This window comes from Terrapene carolina, unplaced genomic scaffold, assembly GCF_002925995.2.
Source record: "Terrapene carolina triunguis isolate 2854851 unplaced genomic scaffold, T_m_triunguis-2.0 Scaffold102, whole genome shotgun sequence".
Lineage (NCBI taxonomy): Eukaryota > Metazoa > Chordata > Testudines > Emydidae > Terrapene > Terrapene triunguis.
In genome coordinates this window covers 3,874,714-3,894,996 of record NW_020664453.1, presented here as the reverse complement: position 1 = coordinate 3,894,996, position 20,283 = coordinate 3,874,714, and the positions used below count along the sequence as shown (strand labels likewise).

The following is a 20,283-nucleotide window of genomic DNA, read 5'->3' as shown; positions in this document are numbered from 1 at the left end:
GTATTTTCCATTATTTCAAAACTATGCAACTGGTTAGAGGGTTTGCGCTACAGTTATACTGGGAAATACGTCAATTAACTGCACTAGCAACATTTAATTATAACTTCTGAATTAGCTAGTAACAAGATTTTTTGGTGGTAGATTAATATAATTGTGACCAACACTTCGACAATATTTAGTCACAGAAATCAGATTTTACCTATTATTTTAAGGGACACCACCAAGTGAAGATAAATATCACTTGAATTTTTAGAATTTCTCTTATTTTTATTTTGTATTACAATAGTACCCCATCACGACTGGTACCCAAACATACCAGGTGCAGTTTAGAACCTCCTGGACATAGTATATATACAGTAACAATCAGTCATCAGCGCTGGAATATGGGGGGCCAGGGCTCTCCCACTTTTTATAAGTAGATGGGCCTGGCCCATCCATTTTTCGCCATGGGTACCCCATCTCTTCCTCATAGGGCCCCAGCCCTGCCCCCGTGGTCAAGCCAGCAGCTGGCGCCTGGCTGGGGAGCCTGGGCAGAGGGGTTGCCGCAAACCCTCCAACTGCCCAGGGTGGGGTGGGACAGGTGAGCGCTGCCCCCAGCCTGTGCCCCCCCCGCGTCTAGGGCAGGTGGAGGACCCACGGCTCCTCACAGCTGCCTGGCTGCAGCTCTTACCATGGCCAGGCTGCAGCCCTGAGGCCCCATCCCCCAGGTGGAACTGGATTGGGGATAGAGCTGCGGAGGCAGCTGTGGGGAGCCGCGAACCCTCCACCTGCCCTGGGCAGGGCGACCGCAGAACAGGGATACAGGCCGGGCGCTGCTCTTGGCCCCCCAACCCCAGGCAGGTGGAGGATTCATGGCTCCCAGCCCACTCTAGTTTCCACTTGGCCAGGGGCGGGGCCTCAGAAGGGGCAGGACCTCTGGCCCCCTGACTTTTGGGAAGGCTCCACAGGAGGTACAATCAGTACTTGCAGATTAAAAACCCCCAAACAGTCAAAGGATGGAGAAAAGACAGTATTCTCTCTATTTTCCTGACAGGGAACGAAGGCACCGGAAGATTAAGTGACTTGCTCAAGGTTACACAGGAGGATTCTGTGGCAGCACCAGGAATCGAATCCAGATCTCCTATATCCCAGTCCGGTGCCGCCTTAGCCTGTTTACAGCCTGTATTTGACAACTCCTCCTGTATAGCCCTGCTCAGTTTCCCCTGGCCAGTCAATTTCCCCCCTTTGTGTGGGTCTTTCACAAAGCAGTAGGGGAAGAGAAAACCCTCTAACAATACTTCTGTTAGTCTTAAAGGTGCCACAGGACCCTCTGTTGCTCTCTAAAAATAAGTGATGGTAGCAGTGAAAGCACAACTGCCAGGGACTTGGGGCAGCTTCGTATCTGAGGCGACATTTTAAGGACTGTTTAACACTGTCCGAGCTTCAAGCTGGTGCCCGTGTAGCAGCCACAACTCGGGACTTGGCGGTCACTGCCCGGGCAGTGCCAGCAGACGCCGCCTTTCGGGTCCGCGCGCGCACATCTCGCCCGTCTCCTGCCCACCCCCCGGCATAGCCCCTGCGCGCCAGCCCCTCCCGGCCCCTACGAGCCATGGGTCACCCCCACCCGCTTCGCCATGAAGCCGATGCGCTTCGCCCCCATCCCCAGCTCAGACCCGGCCCCCCCTCCCCCGCGGGCCCCAGGCCCCCCCTCCCCCGCGGGCCCCAGGCCCTCACCGTCCGGCCGGAACTCGAACTCCAGGAACTCGTGGCCGAATTTCCCCTTGTGCCCCACATAATAGCGCAGGTAGAAATCGCTCCCCATGGCCACCGACCGCCGAGAGACCAGAATGCACCGCGCGTCCGGCCCGGGAGACCAGCCTGCCCGACAACAGCGGGCGCGGAGGGACAGCTTCCGGGCGGGCGCGGAGTAATTACGCAATGCCGGAGACTGTGCGGCTTAGTTGAGCAGGCTCAGTAACAGCTCCTGAAGCTGCTGCCCTCACTCTGCTGGTGCCTGGACTCAGGTTCTGCTGGTGCTTCTTAGCCGAGTTCAAAGGGGGCAAATCGGAGGGGGGAATGGGCAGGGGCTGGGCAGGGGGCGGAAAGATACTGGCTGGCGGGGGTCAAGAAACTGGGGCCAGGAGATCGGCTGCAGGGCAAAATCAGGGATGGGGCGGGGTAAAAAGCCGGGGTTAAGCCCAGAAGGTGGCGCTGCCAGAGTATGACATGGGGCAAAACTCTGGTTTAGGGAGGGGGGGGGGGACAGTTACCCCCGCGGAGATAAGCCACCTGCTGTGTTTGCAAAAATAGGGGGGCAGAGGGGCTTTTTTATTTCCCCTCTCACAGGAGAGTACATCTGGGTTCTTAAAGGCACAGGCATCCCAATGCGTAGACCGGGCAGCTCCTCTCTAGCTGATCTAATGTGCTGAGGTGCTACAGGACAGTGGCTCTCAACCTTTTCAGGTTATTGGACCCCTTTCAGGAGTCTGATTTGTCTTGTGTACCCCTAAGTTTCACCTCACTTAAAAACTACTTGCTTATAAAATCAGACATAAAAATAAAAAAAGTGTAATAGCACACTATTACTGACAAATTGCTTCCTGACTCATTTTTACCATATAATTAGAAAATAAATCAATTGGAATATTAATCTCATACTTAAATTTCAGTGTATAGTATATACCCGGCCCTCCCTGCGCACAGGACCCATAGAGAGCAGTATAAACAAGTCATTATCTGTAGGAAATTTTAGTTTGAGGCCCTGTCAAAATTTACTACCCCTGGACCAGAGATTGTGACAGGTGAGTTGTAGCAAATACTGAAGAAAGTAAAAACAAGGAGGAGTACTTGTGGCACCTTGGAGACTAACAAATTTATTTGGGCATAAGCTTTCGTGGGCTAAAACCCACTTCATCAAATGCATGGAGTGGAAAATACAGTAGGCACGTATAAATATACAGCACATGAAAAGATGGGAGTTGCCTTACCAAGTGGGGGATCAGTGCTAATGAGACAATTCAATTAAAGTGGAAGTGGGCTATTCTCAACAGTAGAATACCAAGGGAGGAAAAATCACTTTTGTAGCGGTAATGAGGCCAATGTAATCAGGGTGGCCCATTTCAAACAATTGACAAGAAGGTGTGAGTAACAGCAGGGGGAAATTAGTATGGGGAAATTAGTTTTTGTAGTGATCCATCCACTCCCAGTCTTTATTCAGGCCTAATTTGATGGTGTCCAGTTTGCAAATTAATTCCAGTTCTGCAGTTTCTCGTTGGAGTCTGTTTTTGAAGGTTTTTTGTTGAAGAATTGCCACTTTTAAGTCTGTCATTGAGTGTCCAGAGAGACTGAAGTGTTCTCCGACTGGTTTTTGAATGTTATAATTCTTGACATCTGATTTGTGTCCATTTATTCTTTTGCGTAGAAACTGTCTGGTTTGGCCAGTGTACATGGCAGAGGGGCATTGCTGGCACATGATGGCATATATCACATTGGTAGATGTGCAGGTGAACGAGCCCCTGATGGTGTGGCTGATGTGGTTAGGTCCTATGATGGTATCCCTTGAATAGATATGCGGACAGAGATGGCAACGGGGTTTGTTGCAGGGATAGGTTCCTGGGTTAGTGTTTTTGTTGTGCAACAAACCAGAGCTATGGGGCTAAATTCAGAGCTGAGGGGGAATTTTCCCTGAGTAAAAATGCACAGGCATCTCAGGATTTCATCCACATGTGTTAGGAGTAAAACATCTATTCCTAGAGGAACTAGCTCCTCCCTGAAGAATTGCTCCTTATAATACTGTATGTTATCTAGGGGTTGGTACAGGGTATTCCTAATGAAGATCAAGTGTTTGACACAAGTTCCATTAGTTAGAGTGCGGACAAAAATAAAAGCCACTTCTTTCATTTTGAGCCCACAGAGATTCAGACTAACACGGCTACCCCTTTGATTTTGAGCCCAGTTACAGAAATTGTTAAGTCCATGACCAGAGCCAGCAGCCTTGTTGTATGTTTGAAAGCTCTCTTGCATATGAAGACTTTTCCACTTGGACACCACTTGACCAATGCATTCCCTTCAATGAGGCTGTAGTTAATAGGATAATGAAATGCCGCTGGCTAGCATTAGGCTGTAAATTAGCACTGGCTGTTAGGTTGTAATGTAAGAATGTTTCTATTTGAACTTTCCCTAGCTATCTCAGATACTAGGCTCTTGAGAGCCTATCATGTGCAGGCATTTGTTAAAATCAGGCACCCTGGAATATCAGGGCCACTAAATTCCTATTTCTTTACAGCACTGTGTAATGAAAAAAGTTGTCTGTTGACAAGCACCCATTCTATTCTTGAAAGTGATGCTTTTCCAAGTGCAAGGAAGGATTACTTCTGCTTGGGAAGGAGTTCTGCAAAGTGTTTTCATTTCAGATATATAAAGGCAAAAATCAGAGGTTGCACGCTAGATGTCTTCTGGCTATGAAAATTGCTTGCACTTTACCAAACTCCCCAGTTTAAGCTGCACCCTGAATCTTTCTCTGCAAAGCCACAATGCTTATAGCCTCTGGCAGTATACTGCTGCTGACTGGGTAGACATCCTGTCTCCTAGTGAGGATTACACAGCCCAGCACTCCCTACCCCCTGTTGGGTAGACACCTCTGTACTAAGGTGTGAGCTCCCTAATCTGTGGGCAAATGGTACCCATATCACACGCAGGCCTGCCTGAGGCCTCTATCTCTTGAACTCTAGTCAGTTAAGTTTCACTGAGTTGACACATCTCTCGGCCCATTCCCTGGACTCCCCACGTGGAAGGCTCCCCCTCTCCCAGCATCCAGGGACTTGGCCTCTTCCACGCATGCTCACTCGTTCCGCGGACAGGCAACGACAGCTCATTGAACCAGTGGGAGAGATCATTCGGGGGAAAGCTCCGCCTCCTCCAATACCGTATGTGGAAGAGTCCAGCGCGGGATGTGGGGGGGGTGTTTGTCAGTGAACCAGTCCGAACCCTGAAATATGGGCGGGGGAGGCTGAGACCTTAAGCCTCGTCTCTAGTCTAGCTCCTTCTTCGCTGCTATTTAAGCTCCGTGGGCTTCCGTGGGGCGCCGTGCGTTCCTCCCCCCACGATCACCATGGTTTGCTCCCCCCTCTCTGACGCTGGTTTGATTTAACCGTCATAGGGGCGATAAGGTACGTCATCACGCAGCTGAATGTTCATTGGTTGGGGAGGTAGCCGAGCTGGTCGTGGCTATTAGTCCAACTGTCTATGTGGGGTGAGCTGCCGTTCGCGGCTGCGCTAGGGCTGGCGGGGCCTCGCGGGTCGCGCTAGGGAGGCGGGGGCCGGGAAGGAGACAGCGGGCCGGCCCCTCCGTAGCGCTGGTCGCGGCGCCTGAGCCAACGCTATGTCCGGCAAGAGTAAGCCCTTGTCTAGCTGCAGCTGCCCGGAGCTGGCCGCGGGGCAGCGAGTGGGAGCGGGCGGCCGAGGTGCTGCAGCCCGACTGCCCCAGGAGGAGTCTGAGGCGCAAGGGCGGGGCCGCAGGGCTAACCCCAGCCTGGGCGACCCTGCCATTGTCAAGTCCCCCAGTGACCCCAAGCACTACAGGTGAGGGGGAGGGGCCCAGCACTAAACGGGACCGCAGGGGGGGGGCGTGTGGGGAAGAAGGTGGAAGGGATCCCCCCCCCCCCGCATCACGGGATGGGGCAGAGGGCCTAGGCGCTTCCCCGGCCTTACAGTAACCCTGGAAGAAGAAACTAAAACAAACTGGATTTTCCCCCCTTCCCCCCCATACATTTCCAGTTGCTTCCATATCAGCAGCAAACGTGAACTCAGGGGTTGAATGAATACTTTTAAAACGTAACATGGTTACGAAGTGGGCTGTAGCCCATGAAAGCTTATGCTCAAATACATTGGTTAGTCTCTAAGGGTATGTCTACACTACGAGAGTAGTTCGATTTTAGTTAAATCGAATATGTGCAATCGATATTAGAAAGTCGAACGTGTGTGTCTACACTAAGGACAGTAATTCGACTTTGTCAGTCCACAGTACCAGGGAAAGCGTCGACATTGGAAGCGGTGCACTGTGGGCAGCTATCCCACAGTTCCCGCAGTCCCCGCTGCCCATTGGAATTCTGGGTCGAGCCCCCAGTGCCTTCTGGATAAAAAAATGTGGCGAGGGTGCTTTTGGGTAACTGTCGTCATCTGTCAGTCACTACCGCCCTGCCTCCCTCCCTGAAAGCGCCGGCGGGAAATCAGTTCGCGCACTTTTTGATCAGTGACAGCGCGGACGCCACAGCACTGCGATCATGGATCCCGCTGCGACCATCGCTGCAGTTGTGGCCGTTCTCAACGCCTCGCACCTTATCATACACCTTACCCTGAGGCAGATGCAGAGTAATCAGGCGAGGAGGCTACGGCACCGCCGTGAGGGCCTGAAGTCGGAGAGTAGCACAGAGCTGTCAGAAACCACGAGCCCCAGCGCCCAGGACATCACGGTGGCAATGGGGCATGTGGATTTTGTTGAACGGCGATTCTGGGCCCGGGAAACAAGCACGGACTGGTGGGACCGCATAGTGCTTCAGGTCTGGGATGAATCCCAGTGGCTGCGAAACTTTCGCATGCGGAAGGGCACTTTCCTGGAACTTTGTGACTTGCTGTCCCCTGCCCTGAAGCGCAAGGACACCCGCATGCGAGCAGCCCTGACTGTCCAGAAGCGAGTGGCCATAGCCCTCTGGAAGCTTGCAACGCCGGACAGCTACCGGTCAGTCGCGAACCACTTTGGCGTGGGCAAATCTACCGTGGGGGTTGTTGTCATGCAAGTAGCCAAGGCAATCGTCAAGGTACTGCTGTCAAAGGTAGTGACCCTGGGAAACGCGCAGGCCATCATAGATGGCTTCGCTGCGATGGGATTCCCAAACTGCGGTGGGGCTATAGATGGGACTCACATCCCTATCCTGGGACCGGGCCACCAGGCCAGCCAGTACATCAATAGAAAGGGCTACTTTTCAATGGTGCTGCAAGCACTGGTGGACCATCGGGGACGGTTTACAAACATCTATGTCGGATGGCCGGGCAAGGTTCATGACGCTCGCGTGTTCAGGAACTCTGGTCTGTTTAGACGGCTGCAGGAAGGTATTTACTTCCCGGACCACAAGATAACTGTGGGGGATGTGGAGATGCCTACAGTGATCCTCGGGGACCCAGCCTACCCACTAATGCCCTGGCTCATGAAGCCCTATACTGGCGCCCTGGACACAGAAAAAGAACTGTTTAACTACCGGCTGAGCAAGTGCAGAATGGTGGTGGAGTGTGCTTTTGGCCGTCTCAAGGGGAGATGGAGAAGCTTACTCACTCGCTATGATCTCAGCGAAACCAATATCCCCATCGTTATTGCAGCTTGCTGTGTGCTCCACAATCTCTGTGAGAGCAAGGGGGAGACCTTTATGGCGGGGTGGGAGGTTGAGGCAAATAGCCTGGCTGCTGATTACGCCCAGCCAGACAGCCGGGCGATTAGAAGAGCCCAGCGGGACGCGCTGTGCATCCGGGAGGCTTTGAAAGCCAGTTTCAAGGCTGAGCAGGGTACCCAGTGACTTTTAAGTTTGTGGACACAGAGGCAGAACTTGCCCCCCTTTCTTTACCCAGTTGCCGTCGACTATCCTCTCCACTTACATACCCCCTTCACCCCCTTCCCAAAAAATAAAGTCTGTTCTGTTTTGTTAATGGACACCGTTGTCTTTATTACTGTTTTCGCGGGAATGTTTTAAACCTGGGACGCAGACTGTGGCGGGGGGCGGGTTTAGGGTTGTGATGCAAATGATGCCTCTAAACTCCAGGAATGACAGGCTCCGCGGTGGTGGACTGGTTGTTTCAACGGAGCCTGCCAGCCCTCCTGGCCGGGACTGCGTGTATGTGTCGGCTATGTGACTGTCTTGCAGGGGGAGGAGGGTTACAGATCCCCTGCTGCGCGGCTCTGTGATGCAGGGTAAGGACCGCTGCATAAGATCTGTAACTGCCCTCCCCCGCCACCAAGTCACAGAGCAACACCACCGCCCCCACCACACAAAACATGAAAACCACCTCCCAGACTGACCAGGATAACTAGTCACTGCACTGTATATGTGCCCTGCTGCTGCACCTGCCCCCTGCTAAAGGTGACTGTCCTGTCCAATGACCAAGCCCCTTCCCCCCCCCTTCAGACAGACTCCCCTCCAAAAGAAGAGGATGGAAACAGAAATGAACAGAAACGTATTCTTTATTAACAACCGCACATGGAACGGGGGGGTGAAACTTGGACGGGGTCTTGTGTGAGGCGGGTAGGAAAGGACTTTTCAAATTTTGGGGAATGAGAGCCTTCTAGTGGTAGAGCAGTCCGCAGGGGTGGAGTGAAATTTTTCACGGCCCCTTCCACCCCTCCGTGTTTGGACTTTGGGTGAGGGGGGTATGGGACTTGGTGGCGGGGCAGGGCAGTTACAGAGAGACTGCAGCGGGGCTCTCTCCTCCTGCCTCCGGTCCTGCAGAACATCCACAAGGCGGCGGAGCGTGTCCGTTTGCTCCCTCATTAGTCCAAGCAGCGTTTGAGTAGCCTGCCTGTCCTCCTGTCGCCACCTCTCCTCCCGTTCCATGTTTGCCCGGTGCATTTGGGACAAGTTCTCCCTCCACTGTGTCTGCTGGGCTGCCTGTGCTCGGGAGCATCCCATTAGTTCAGCAAACATGTCTTCCCGTGTCCTCTTCTTCCTCCTCCTAATGTGCGCTAGCCTCTGGGCAGATGTGGCTGTGGGAATTGGAAAAAGGGAGTGAATTCCTGAGACAGAGCAATGTATCTGTGAACAGAGAACATAGTCTTTCTCTGTGAACAAGACCATGCAGAGCACCTATCACACGCGCACTGAGGACAAGGTCGAATTTTCGGCCCTCGCCTACAGTGCCTGCGGTCTTGCTGTGGCGAGCTGAGGAGCAGGGCTGGACACCGGACTTTGTCTAGCTGGCAAACATGGTAAGCCGTAGACTTGTGGCCGCTTAAAACTTTAAGAGTGGCACTGGCCTCCTTTCAAATAGAAAGCAATGCGAGTCTCTGCTGGCAGCAATCCTGCAAGCATGAACTCTGCCCCTGTCCCACCCCCTCGCGGCTGTAAACCGCGTGGCTGTAAACCGGCGGTTGCAGTTCTATAAAGGGACGGGCAAGCAGTCCCAATACTAACTTTCCCCTACCTAATTCACAGCAGGGAGTCATGCCAGACATCACCCTCCTGAAGGTCTCCGAGAGCCAGAAGGAGAAGATGCTCCGGGACAGCCTGCAGAAACCGGGGCCATTTGCTGCACTGCTGTGCAAGGCCATGATCCCGGAGTACCTGCTGGCGTTGTGGCAGGGAAACGTGTCCTACCACGGGGGGCCTAATAAGCTCTCCCTGCCCAGGAACCTGCTGATGAGGCTGGAAAAACACCTGCAGGAGGTGTATGAGGAGTTCTCCCCGGAGGATCTCGCCTCTATCCCCGGTTACATTGACCAGTTCCTGGCTTAGGTGCCCTTGGAGGGACAAATGACTGCAGGGTTTTGGGCACTATAATCATGAAGCGGACATTGTGCAATTTTTTGAAAATGGTTCGGACTATATATTGAGGCACCCAAAAAAAGACAAATCATGATACACTTTGCACTGATTCCCCTTTTGTTTGACTTTACTGTTTACATGTTTTGAAGCACTTTACCCACTGTTCATATTTTCAATCTTCCTGTTTTGTTGCAAATAAATGTTTACATGTTTTAAAGCACTTTAGCTAATGTTAATATTTTAAATACGCCAGTTATGTTGTAAATAAATGTTTAGATATTTAAAACACTTACTGCTTGATCCGTCCCCTGAATCTGTGTCTGGGGTAACGGCTGGGGAGGGTTGGTAGGGGATCTCTGTCAGGGTGATGAAGAGCTCCTGGCTGTCGGGCAAATCAGCGTTGTAAGCGCTGTCGACTGCCTCGTCCTCCTCATCTCCTTCCTCCTCTTCCCCGTCCGCTGAGGAACCGGCCGCGGACAATATCCCATCCTCAGAGTCCACGGTCAGGGGTCGGGTGGTGGTGGCGGCCGCACCTAGGATGGAATGCAGTGCCTCGTAGAAACGGGATGTGTGGGGCTGGGATCCAGAGCGTCCGTTTGCCTCTTTGGTCTTCTGGTAGCCTTGTCTCAGCTCCTTGATTTTCACGCGGCACTGCGTTGCATCCCGGCTGTAGCCTCTCTCTGCCATGGCTTTAGAGATCTTCTCATAGATCTTTGCATTCCGTCTTTTGGAGCGCAGCTCGGAAAGCACGGACTCATCGCCCCACACTGCGATGAGATCCAAGACTTCCCGATCCGTCCATGCTGGGGCCCTCTTTCTATTGGATTGCACGGCCATCTCTGCTGGAGAGCTCTGCATCGTTGCCACTGCTGCTGAGCTCACCACGGTGTCCAAACAGAAACTGCGATTCAAACTGCCCAGACAGAAAAAGGAATTCAAATTTTCCCGGGGGAGTGGCTAGTCAGAGCATCCGAGCTCGGACTGCTGTCCAGAGCGTCAACAGAGTGGTGCACTGTGGGATAGCTCCCGGAGCTATTAGCGTCGATTTCCATCCACACCTAGCCTAATTCGACATGGCCATGTCGAATTTAGCGCTACTCCTCTCGTTGGGGAGGATTACAGAAATCGATTTAAAGAGAGCTCTATGTCGAACTAAATGGCTTCCTGGTGTGGACGGGTGCAGGGTTAATTCGATATAATGGCGCTAAATTCGACATAAAAGCCTAGTGTAGACCAGGCCTAAGGTGCCACAAGTACTCCTGTTCTTTTTCAAGTATCAGAGGGGTAGCCGTGTTAGTCTGGATCTGTAAAAAGCAACAGAGGGTCCTGTGGCACCTTTAAGACTAACAGAAGTATTGGAGCATAAGCTTTCGTGGGTGAATACCCACTTCATCAGACGCAAGTTCTTGGATCCTGTTTTTTTTGTGGATACAGACTAACACGGCTGCTACTCTGAAACCCATGGTTACAGTGATTGTGCTTTTATTTCTCTGTGGCAGTGACGGTCCTTCCCTTGATTAGTATGACTGTTTTTATTGGGAGTTGAGAAAGCAGAGCAGTGTTATCTGGCAGGAGTCGTCATAAGGAATTTAACCTTTTCAAACCCCCCTGCCCCCCGGGCCCTCTTTTCAATGCTTTGTCTCCTGGAGCACCAACCACATACACTGTTAACATTAAGAAATTTTAACTCTGTTGGATGATACCTCTACAGCCTGTAGAGAAATGCTTGTCTCCTTCAGCGAGGGTTATGATTTTTCACATTGGGCAAGTTGTTTCTAACTTGACATTTTGAGCCTGGATAATTGACATAAAATATTATTTGAAGGCCCTTGCTAGCAGCTGCAGAGTAATGCACTTGTCTGTGCACAGAAAAAAAATCACCAAATTCTTGTGACTTTACACTATATAACCAAAGCTAACTTATGGCAAATAGGCCCTGATCTATACTACAACTTTAGGTTGGTGTACGTTGCCTTTTGTCAACCTGTTTTGTGCATGTGTCTATGCTCAGATTTGTCTCTGGCAGACATAAGCACCTAATTATTGCAATGCAGTAAAACTACCTGCCTGAACAGTGTAGAGAAATGGGTGATCTACTGAGTGTGCACGTACATGCTGCATGATGTGTATTGACCCTAACAGTGCTCTAGGACCTGTCCCATAATGCACTGTTTGCTGCAACAGTCACAGCTCTTGTAACAGCTGTAAATTCCACTGCCCAGGGGTCACAGCTACTGAAAGCCCCACCTCCTTTGAAGTCACCTATGTATTTTTGAAATGCCTTTTCCTGATTGTCTACCTTGGTGAACATGTCTAGGAACTCTCCCTTGTTATGTGTAACTAGCCAGCCGACCAGACTGGCTCAACACACCGGACATGCTCTTGCTTGGAGTATACAAGAGATATTGGGTCTCGTGGGACTATAGGGAGAAGAGGCCGTGCAAGCACAGCTATGGACCACCCGTAGAAATGTGGACATCTATGAGCAAATTGCATGGGGAATGCAGGCAAAAGGATGCAACAGGAATCAGAAACAGTGCTGAAGGAAAGCGAAGGAAGTGCAGTTGGCATGCTACGAGACAAGGGAGGCCAATAATCAATCTAGTGGTGAGCTGCTGATCTGCTTTTAAAACAAACTGTGTGCCATATTTGACAGAGGCCCCACCAGCACTCTGCAAACCACTGTGAATACCTTGGAGGAGCCTGAGATGTAGACCCCTGCCATGAACAGGGAAGAGGAGGAGAGGGGAGATGTGGGGCGGAGGGGAGGGAGTCCAACCATACAACAAATCAAGACCTGTCTGAGACTCCACCATGGTCTAGTCAGTTCTGGCAGCCAAATATGGATGAGCCCAATGAAGAGGAAGGGATCTTTGGTAAGCGTGTGCATGCATTTTTCCTTACAGTGTTTAAATGTAAAGATGTCTCCTGGCCCATTGTCAAGTTAACAAGACACCGGTATAAACTTTTAGTTGTTTTACTCATACAGGAAGAGATGGAGGTAAAACAAATAGAGAGAGGTGGTATCTGCGTTTTGTTCCCCCGCTGGATTGGACATGGAGAGGGCCATGCGGAGCAGTTTGTTTATGTACAGAAGAATGTCCCTTGTATCCTCCTGAGAGATCTCAATGAAACTTTCATGGTGTTACTCCGCAATCCTCTCCTGAAGGGTTCTAGGGATGGCTGCCTTATTTGTTCTTCTGCAGATGATACTTTCCCACACCTCACCATGGTGAGTTCAGCTGGCAGCATTGCACTAAGCAGGCTAGTGGCATGTTGGCCCGGATGGCTTCAGGATGCCAGTAGCAGCTGTGCTGTCTGTGGCTTTGCTACCCTCCGGAGTGAGATATCAGCTAAAACCACCACTGCCTATAGACAATAGTGCCAATATTCAGTGCCATTGCTCTATATTCGTAGAATGGAATAGGGACCACAATTTGATTGTTTCATGCAACCAGAATTCCTCCCCTGCCCCCCGTGGGCCCATACTCACCATGGCTGGGGCTGAAGAGTGGTGCTGTGCAGAGGCACTTCAAAGCTGAAATGTCAATAAGCAAGTCGTATGAAAAGTTTTGATGGGAATAAGGGAAGGGAGTTTGAAACTTATTCCCTCTCTGTTGTGACTATAAATCCAATGATACATCTGTCTGTTTTTATCAGCAGCTGCCATTGTGGCTTTGAGGGGTGCCCCTTGCACATCTGCAGAACACCTGATCCTGAAGAGGAGAAAGAAGAGGATTAGTTCAGCAAGATCTTGCAAGCTATTGCTGCTTCAGATCGTGAACAAAGGTCCTGGAGACCAGCGTGACAGATGTTATGGAGAATGAAAAAGGAGACAGGAAAGGCTAGGATTCCCAGCAGGAAGGGGAAAGGGAGATGCACCAAGACATAATGGAGCTTCTCAGGCAGCAAACTCAGATGCTGGTTGACCTACAGGCCCAGAAATCTGGCTCCCCGCACTTTGCAGTCCTTAGAGAGCTCTGTAGAAGCAGTCCTGACACTCCAAAGCATATCATGTGGCATCACGGGCCACATCCTAATCCCTATGATTCCTCACTGTGTGACTGCAAGGAAAAACACTGCTTAACATACACCAACATAGGTCAGTATGTGTAGCACAAGGGATGACATTTGTATACTGAAATGGACAGAAATTTTTGCTGCTTTTCCAATTCTAAAAGTTCAGAGTTTGTATTGCCTGCTGTTTTTTGCACATTGCTTTTCTGCACTGTTTTTGCCAAATTTCTTATTTTTTAAATAATTATTCTTCACAACACATTTCAGAATGCAATGCAATGCTCAAAGCATAGAGTACTTGTAAATGTACAGCACCACAAAACTCAGAGGTTCTGGAAAACACCCCCCAGTCATATTTATAAATGTACAGCAAGCACCAGATCATTCGTAGCTTCGGTAAAACATAATGTGTGTAAATATGCAGAAAGCACTACACATTTCCCGACAGCACTCAAAGCTTCAGGTCCACAGAACATTCCAGTAGAGAGCACTGCTATCGCTGACTGTTAAAGTCTTCTTTTAAAACCTCACTTAACTGCGTAGTTCCAAGTTGAACTCTTGTAATGGCTGTTGTATGGCTGTTCAAAGTCTGCTCTATCTCCTCCTTCCATCCTGGTGACAGCTTTTCTCCCCATTGCCTCACAAATATTATTTAGGTCACATGAGGTAGCTATAACCATTGGAATATTTTTCTCATTGAGATCCAGTCTAGTGAGTAAACACCACCAGTGTCCCTTCACTCTACCAACAGCACATTCAACTGTCATTCTGCGCTTTCTGACCTGGTAGTTGAGTCTTTCCTTGGTGTGGTTGAGGTGGCCAGTAAATGGTTTTGTGAGCCCTGGGAGCAAGGGGTAAACTGGATCCACCAGAATCACTACTGGCATTTCAGTAGCACCAGTGGTAATCCACTGGTTGGGAAAGAATGTCCCCGCTTGCAGCTTTCTGAACAGTCTTGTGTTCTTAAAGATGTGGGTGTCGTGCTTTCAGTAACTAGCGCTCAGTTATGTAGGGATAATATTTACTTTTTCCATCTTCAACTCAACGTGGAAAAAGTTAAGAACGCTTGACCAAATGGCCTTACTATTCAGCATTACCTAGCACTATTTGAGATTCCCACCTCAGCTTTGCTAGCTAAAACCCAATTGCTTTCAGCTGTTCCTGCGTTAATCTCTGACCTTCATAATGGAAACTTTTTCCTGCTGTATTTAGTAAACATCGTCAGTGTTGACCTGAAGATGGGAGTAAATAGAACAGTATTATTATATTCCCTTTTACTTATTTGGAGAAGTGTATAAAGAAATACAAAGATCTAGAAAGGATAAAAGCATGGATAGAAATAGCCAAAGAGACTTATGACTTCTGTCAAAATATTCTCTTCTGAAATGATATGGAAACTACGTTGCTACACCTCATAATTGTGTGCTCACCGTGCTCATAACACTTGTAGCTCTATATAATTAAATCTCATGCTTCAGGACTCCAGCTGGTTGCCTGCAGTGGTCAGGCAGGAATTATTTCCCCTGATGCACAGCTGGCTAGATGGGCTACAGCTAGAACTGGGACACCATTCAGGGTGGACCAGTGGTCTAAGGTAGCACAAAAGATTCTCTTTCTAGATGCCTGGCTGTGTGTCTTGCTCACAGGCTTAGGGTCAGACTTACTGCCCTATTTGGAGTTGGGAAGGAATTTTCCCACGGGTCAGAGTGGCAGGGACTTTCTTTTTTTCCTGCGTTCCCCAGAAGCAAGTGGTGTGGTTTGCCTGCTGGGATCATCCGAGTATATCTTACCTAATCAATTCCCTGCCATTGCAATATTTTTTTAAAAAAAGGTAATTGGGATGATTTGGTAATTATAGGGCTGTCAGCTTGACATTGATCCTGGGCAAGATAATGGAGTGACTAATACGGAACTCAGTTAATAAAGTATTAAAGGAGGTTAATATTCATTAAATCAATATGGGTATATGGAAAATAGATCCTGTCAAACTAACATATCTTTTTTTTGATGAGATGAAAAGTTTGGTTGATAAAGGTAATAGTGTTGAAGTAATATATTGAGACTTCTGTAAGTGTTTTGACTTAGTACCACATGACGTTTGGATTAAAAAACTAAAATGATATAAAATGAACATGGCACACATTAAACGGGTTTAAAACTGGCTAACTGATGGGTCTTGAAATTTAATTGCAAATGGTTAATTGACATCAAGTGGATATTTTCTGGTGGTGTCCCCCAAGGATTGGTTCTTGCCCCTATGCTATTCATCATTTTTATCAACGACCTGGAAGAAAATATGAAATCATCATTGATTAAAATTTGCAGACACAGAAATTGGGGGAGTGGTATAGTGAATAGGACAGGTCACTGATTGGTAAACTGGGCGCAAGCAAACAATATGTGTTTTAGTATGGCTAAATGTAAATGTATACATATAGGAACAAAGACTGTAGGGTGTACTTACAGGATGGGGTACTCTGTCCTGGGAAGCAGTGACTCTAAAAAACATTTTGTGGTCATGATGGATAATCAGCAGAACATGAGCTACCAACATGATGCTGTGTCTGAAAGAGTTAATGTGATCCTGATGCACAAACAGGGAAATCTTGAGTAGGAGTAGAGAGGTTATTTTAATCTCTGTATTTGGCACTGGCATGACCGCTTCTGGAACACTGTCCAGATCTGGTGCCCACAATTCAAAAAGGATATTGATAAATTGGAGAAGGTTCAGAAAAAAGTCATAAGAATAATTAAAGGATTAGAAAATATAACCTTACAGTGATAGACTCAAAGATCTCAATCTATTTAGGTTAACAAAGAGAAAGTTAAGGGTGACTTGATTACTGTCTATATATCTATGTGGGGGACAAATATTTAATAGTGGGCTCTTCAATCTAGCAGAGAAAGGTGTAACATGATCAAATGGCTGGAAGCTAGACAAATTTAGACTGGAAATAAGGAATACATTTTTGTCAGTGAGTGTAGTTAACCATTAGAGAACAATTTACCAAGCATCTTGGTGAAGTGTCCATTGACCGTTTTTAAATCAAGATTGTATATTTTCTAAAAGCTATGCTCTAAGAATTATTTTGGGGAAGTCTGATTGCCTGTGTTATGCAGAAGGTCAGACTAGATTGTCACAGTGGTCCCTTCTGGCCTTGGAATCTATGAATTTATGAATCTTAGGAACTGGTGGCACTTTGGTCTTTCCTGTTTTCTGCTTGTGGCACAAAGTTTACTGTCCTTAGGACTGAAATGCTTTAGTCTAACTAAAGTTGTTGGGCTTACTATATTGGTATCTGGATGAAATTTAATGGCTTGTGGTGTACAGGAGGTCACACTAGATATAATGGCTCCTTCTGGCCTTAAACTCTATGATACTATAATGGTCACTAGCAGAAGCAGTATCCATTTGGGTACAAGACTTTTGTTGTAGGACGTGAAGACAATTGACTCTGTTCACGCTACAGTAATATAAATTTAATAAGTTGTTATAGGGTCTACAATTGTATATATTGTAGAATAGGGGTTCTCAACCTTTTTCTCTCTGAGGCCCCCCTCAACATGTTATAAAAACTCCAGGGCCCACCGGGTGGGGGGAACTCAGGGCTCCGGGCCAGCAGGGGTTGGGGGGGCCTTGGGCATAGGTGTAGTTTAACTTTTATTTGGGGTGGGGGGCAAGGGCCGGCAGCTCCGCACAACGCGGTCCAGGGAGGGAGTGCCACCTCCACTCCCTGACTCACCTCAGCAGGCCACCCAGGGGGGATGCAACCAAAAAATATAACTCAAAGTGGGTACTCAGTTCAGAAAGTTTGAAAACCACTCAGAGTGCAGAGAGAGGGGTAGGTAGGGGGTGTGTGTAGGCAGGGGGTAGCTCAGGGTGAAGGAAGAGGGTCGCTAGAGGCTAAGTGCCAAGAGGGCTCCCTCTGCGGTGGCTGCTACCCGAGGGCTCTGCCATCCTGGAGCGGGGTCCCCCTGCCTGGGCAGCTTTTAGCGGCTGCATGAGCAGTCAAAGGGGGCTGGGAGCTGAGGAGCAGCTGCAACCCTGGACACCAGCATCAAATGGGGGGAAGCCACAGCTGCCTGCTCCAGATGACACCACCAGCCAGAGGAACAGCTGCCCCGTACTGCCTGGCTCTGGCTTCCCACCTACAACCTGGCCAGAGGGTGGGGCCTGAGGGGAACTGGGGGTGGGGGGCTGGAGCTTCCCCCGGGGCTACCCCACTCTGGGTAAGGCACTGCAGTTTAGGAGGGCAACACCCTTGTGCCCCACAACTCTGCCCATGGGCTCAGGGTTTCTGCCTGTGGGGAGCACTAGGGCTCAGGGCTTCAGCCCTGCCCTGCTCCTGGCTTCAGCCCAGGGAGCACCCTCGGGGGGCACTGGGGCTCCCCCGCTGCTCCCAGCTCCAGAGGGGGAGGGCGCCAGTGCTCCCAGCTTGACCCTGTGCCACTCCTGGCTTCAGGGCACAGGGGCTCCCAGCCTCTGCCCTGCACCGCTGCCGACTTCTGCCCTGCACTGCTGCCGGCTTCAGCTCTGCACCGCACCACTGCAGGCTTTGTGGGGGCTGCTAGGGTTCAGGGCACCGGGTTTCAGCTGTGGGGCCTTGCGGCCCCCTTGAAAGGTCTCTGACCTGGGTGTAACAGATGCAACTATAGCTGCCTAAATCTGCAGACAGTCTGAACCAATAGCTTTGAGAAGTGCAAATTTCCATATGCATCTCAATGAGAATCTGCCACTCCAAATGGGGGTGGATGAAGCCACAGGACCCTCATTTTGTGGTGTGTATTGTGCTCTAGATTTTCTTAATCCAGCTCTGAGTAAACACAACACAACTAGGGTTAACATACACTACTCTTCCTTGCTTTATAAACCCATATCTACACACTGAAAGTGTGAATTGAAGAATGAACCATGTTATCACTATCTAGTTTAAAAATGCAGGAGTTAAGGCTTGTTTTATTAAATATTCTGATAATTAAATCTATTAATTAGTTTGAGTTAAATTTCATTTAAAACTGGGTCCTTCAAAGAAAAAAGTGTTCTGTCTCTGGTGTTTTTGTTTGTTTGTTTGTTTTTTGGGGAGAAGGAAAAGTTAGTTGATATGATCTGGAGCTTTTTATATTGTTGCTGTTGTTAAAATCCTGTTTCTTACGCTAAAACAAGACACACATAAAAGGGTAAAGTAAAGAATAGCAAAGATAGAAAATGTAGTTTCTGTCTCTGGTGTTGACTTTCACTTGCAAACTCACTGTTGGGAAAACACAGGCCCAATACACAGTTTTGTCATCCACTCTGAGATCTGGAAACTTGTACTGGCATCAGGCTGTTTAGGACATTTCTTTTAGTTGCCTCTTTCTGGTCACAGGCTTACAGCAGTGTTGCAAATATGCAATGTTGGAAATCAGCAACAAAGGTTTCAAACAGAAGAAAAAACAACAACAAAGGTTGCAGGATGGATATAATCAACATATCACTCTTTGATGCACAAGAGAACTTCAGCTATGACAGGCATTCAGAATGGACTGACTGGAAGAAATGCTTTGCAAGACTTCACATTGCTACTAAACTCTACCAGGAAACTGGAGACATCCAGGTATTGTCTTTAATTTATGCTATGGGGAAGCAGGCAGAGCATATCTTTAAATCCTTTGCCTTTACTGATGACAGTCACAAGGATGACTGAAAGAGTTCTGGCTCTGTTTGATGCATACTTTATACCTTTAGAGAAATGTGGTTTATGAAAGGGCGTGTTCTCGCCAGAGAGATCAAGAACCAGGGGAATGTGTTGAATCTTTTGTAAAAGTCTTTCATACCTTGGCAGAAAACTCAGATTTGTGGATTGTAAAACATTAAAATATCAAAGAGAGACTGATTATTGGGCTTACAGACAAAAGTGTCTCACAGCAGGTTCAATTAAAGACCGTTTTAACCATACACACAGCTATCCAGATAATAAAGCAGAGTGAGCTAGTGAAGGAGCAAAACAAAAAGCAGGAGCAACTTGAAAAACCAGAAACTAGCTCAGAAGCAGTAAAGAGACACAGCATGACTGCAAAAAGTAATGATCATAAATCCACTGAGGAAAAGAGGGACAAGTCCGTAGCTACAAAATCTTTCAGACTAACTTCACAAGATGTGGAAAAATTCAGAGCCCATTCACATCTTCAGTTTGTTCCTCAGAAGGAACAATCAACAGAGTAAACTTTACAAATGGCAGATGTAGAACAAGAAGAATACAATTCCAAACCAACCACAGCCAGCCATTGCAACTAATGGACAGCCAGATCACAAAGTTATTAGGCATTTGAGTCATGTAATTAGAAAACCTGTATGATTCAGAAACTCCTTAACAAACTGATATGTACTGAACTTTAAAGTTTGCATGATAGAGTAAAATTTTGTAAATGGTACGACTATAAAACTTAAAGGGGGAGATGTGATGGAATGCTAAAACTATTATAATGTTCAGCCAGTAGGTGGCACTATGTATAACATACTTTATCTGAGCTGGTAACAGCTATACCTGACAGTGCTTTAAAGTATCTTAAAAAGAACACATTTCTTGTATCTTTCTTCATGATGAATGTTCTGTCGCCAGTCCAAAACTGGTACAGAAGCCTGTCCTACTTGTAGCAGTCCTGCAATCTACCGTGTACAAGCAGCATGTGACAGCCATCATAGCCAGACTTTAAGAAAGAAGGTGGTGAAAGAAAAGGACACATGGAGAGTGCGAGGGGAAAGATGAAGTCTCATATCCCAGCT

The 20,283-nt window shown here is 48.4% G+C and overlaps 2 protein-coding genes across 8 annotated transcripts in view; one reads left to right on the top strand and one right to left on the bottom strand.

The window, feature by feature from the left end:
• Positions 1–1,881, bottom strand: part of LOC113406496 (protein mago nashi homolog 1-like) — an 8,293-nt gene extending 6,412 nt beyond the window's left edge. Inside the window, exons 1-2 of the mRNA XM_029911579.1 lie at positions 1,714–1,881; positions 282–336 (exon numbers count right to left, since the gene is read on the bottom strand). Coding sequence (XP_029767439.1) covers positions 282–336; positions 1,714–1,801 — 143 coding nt within the window. The 5' untranslated portion in view covers positions 1,802–1,881. The remainder of the gene's footprint in view (positions 1–281; positions 337–1,713) is intronic.
• A 3,339-nt stretch (positions 1,882–5,220) lies between these two features.
• The window catches only part of LOC112109429 (nardilysin-like), an 84,964-nt gene continuing 69,901 nt past the window's right edge, over positions 5,221–20,283 (top strand). Inside the window, exons 1-4 of one of the 7 annotated variants that reach the window (XM_029911587.1) lie at positions 5,474–5,559; positions 12,493–12,735; positions 13,164–13,605; positions 18,887–19,114. In XM_029911587.1, coding sequence (XP_029767447.1) covers positions 19,002–19,114 — 113 coding nt within the window. In that variant the 5' untranslated portion in view covers positions 5,474–5,559; positions 12,493–12,735; positions 13,164–13,605; positions 18,887–19,001. Of the gene's footprint in view, positions 5,560–12,052; positions 12,736–13,163; positions 13,606–18,886; positions 19,115–20,283 lie in introns of those variants that run through there. The other 6 variants (XM_029911586.1, XM_029911588.1, XM_026651764.1 and 3 more) reach the window with 6 other exon arrangements.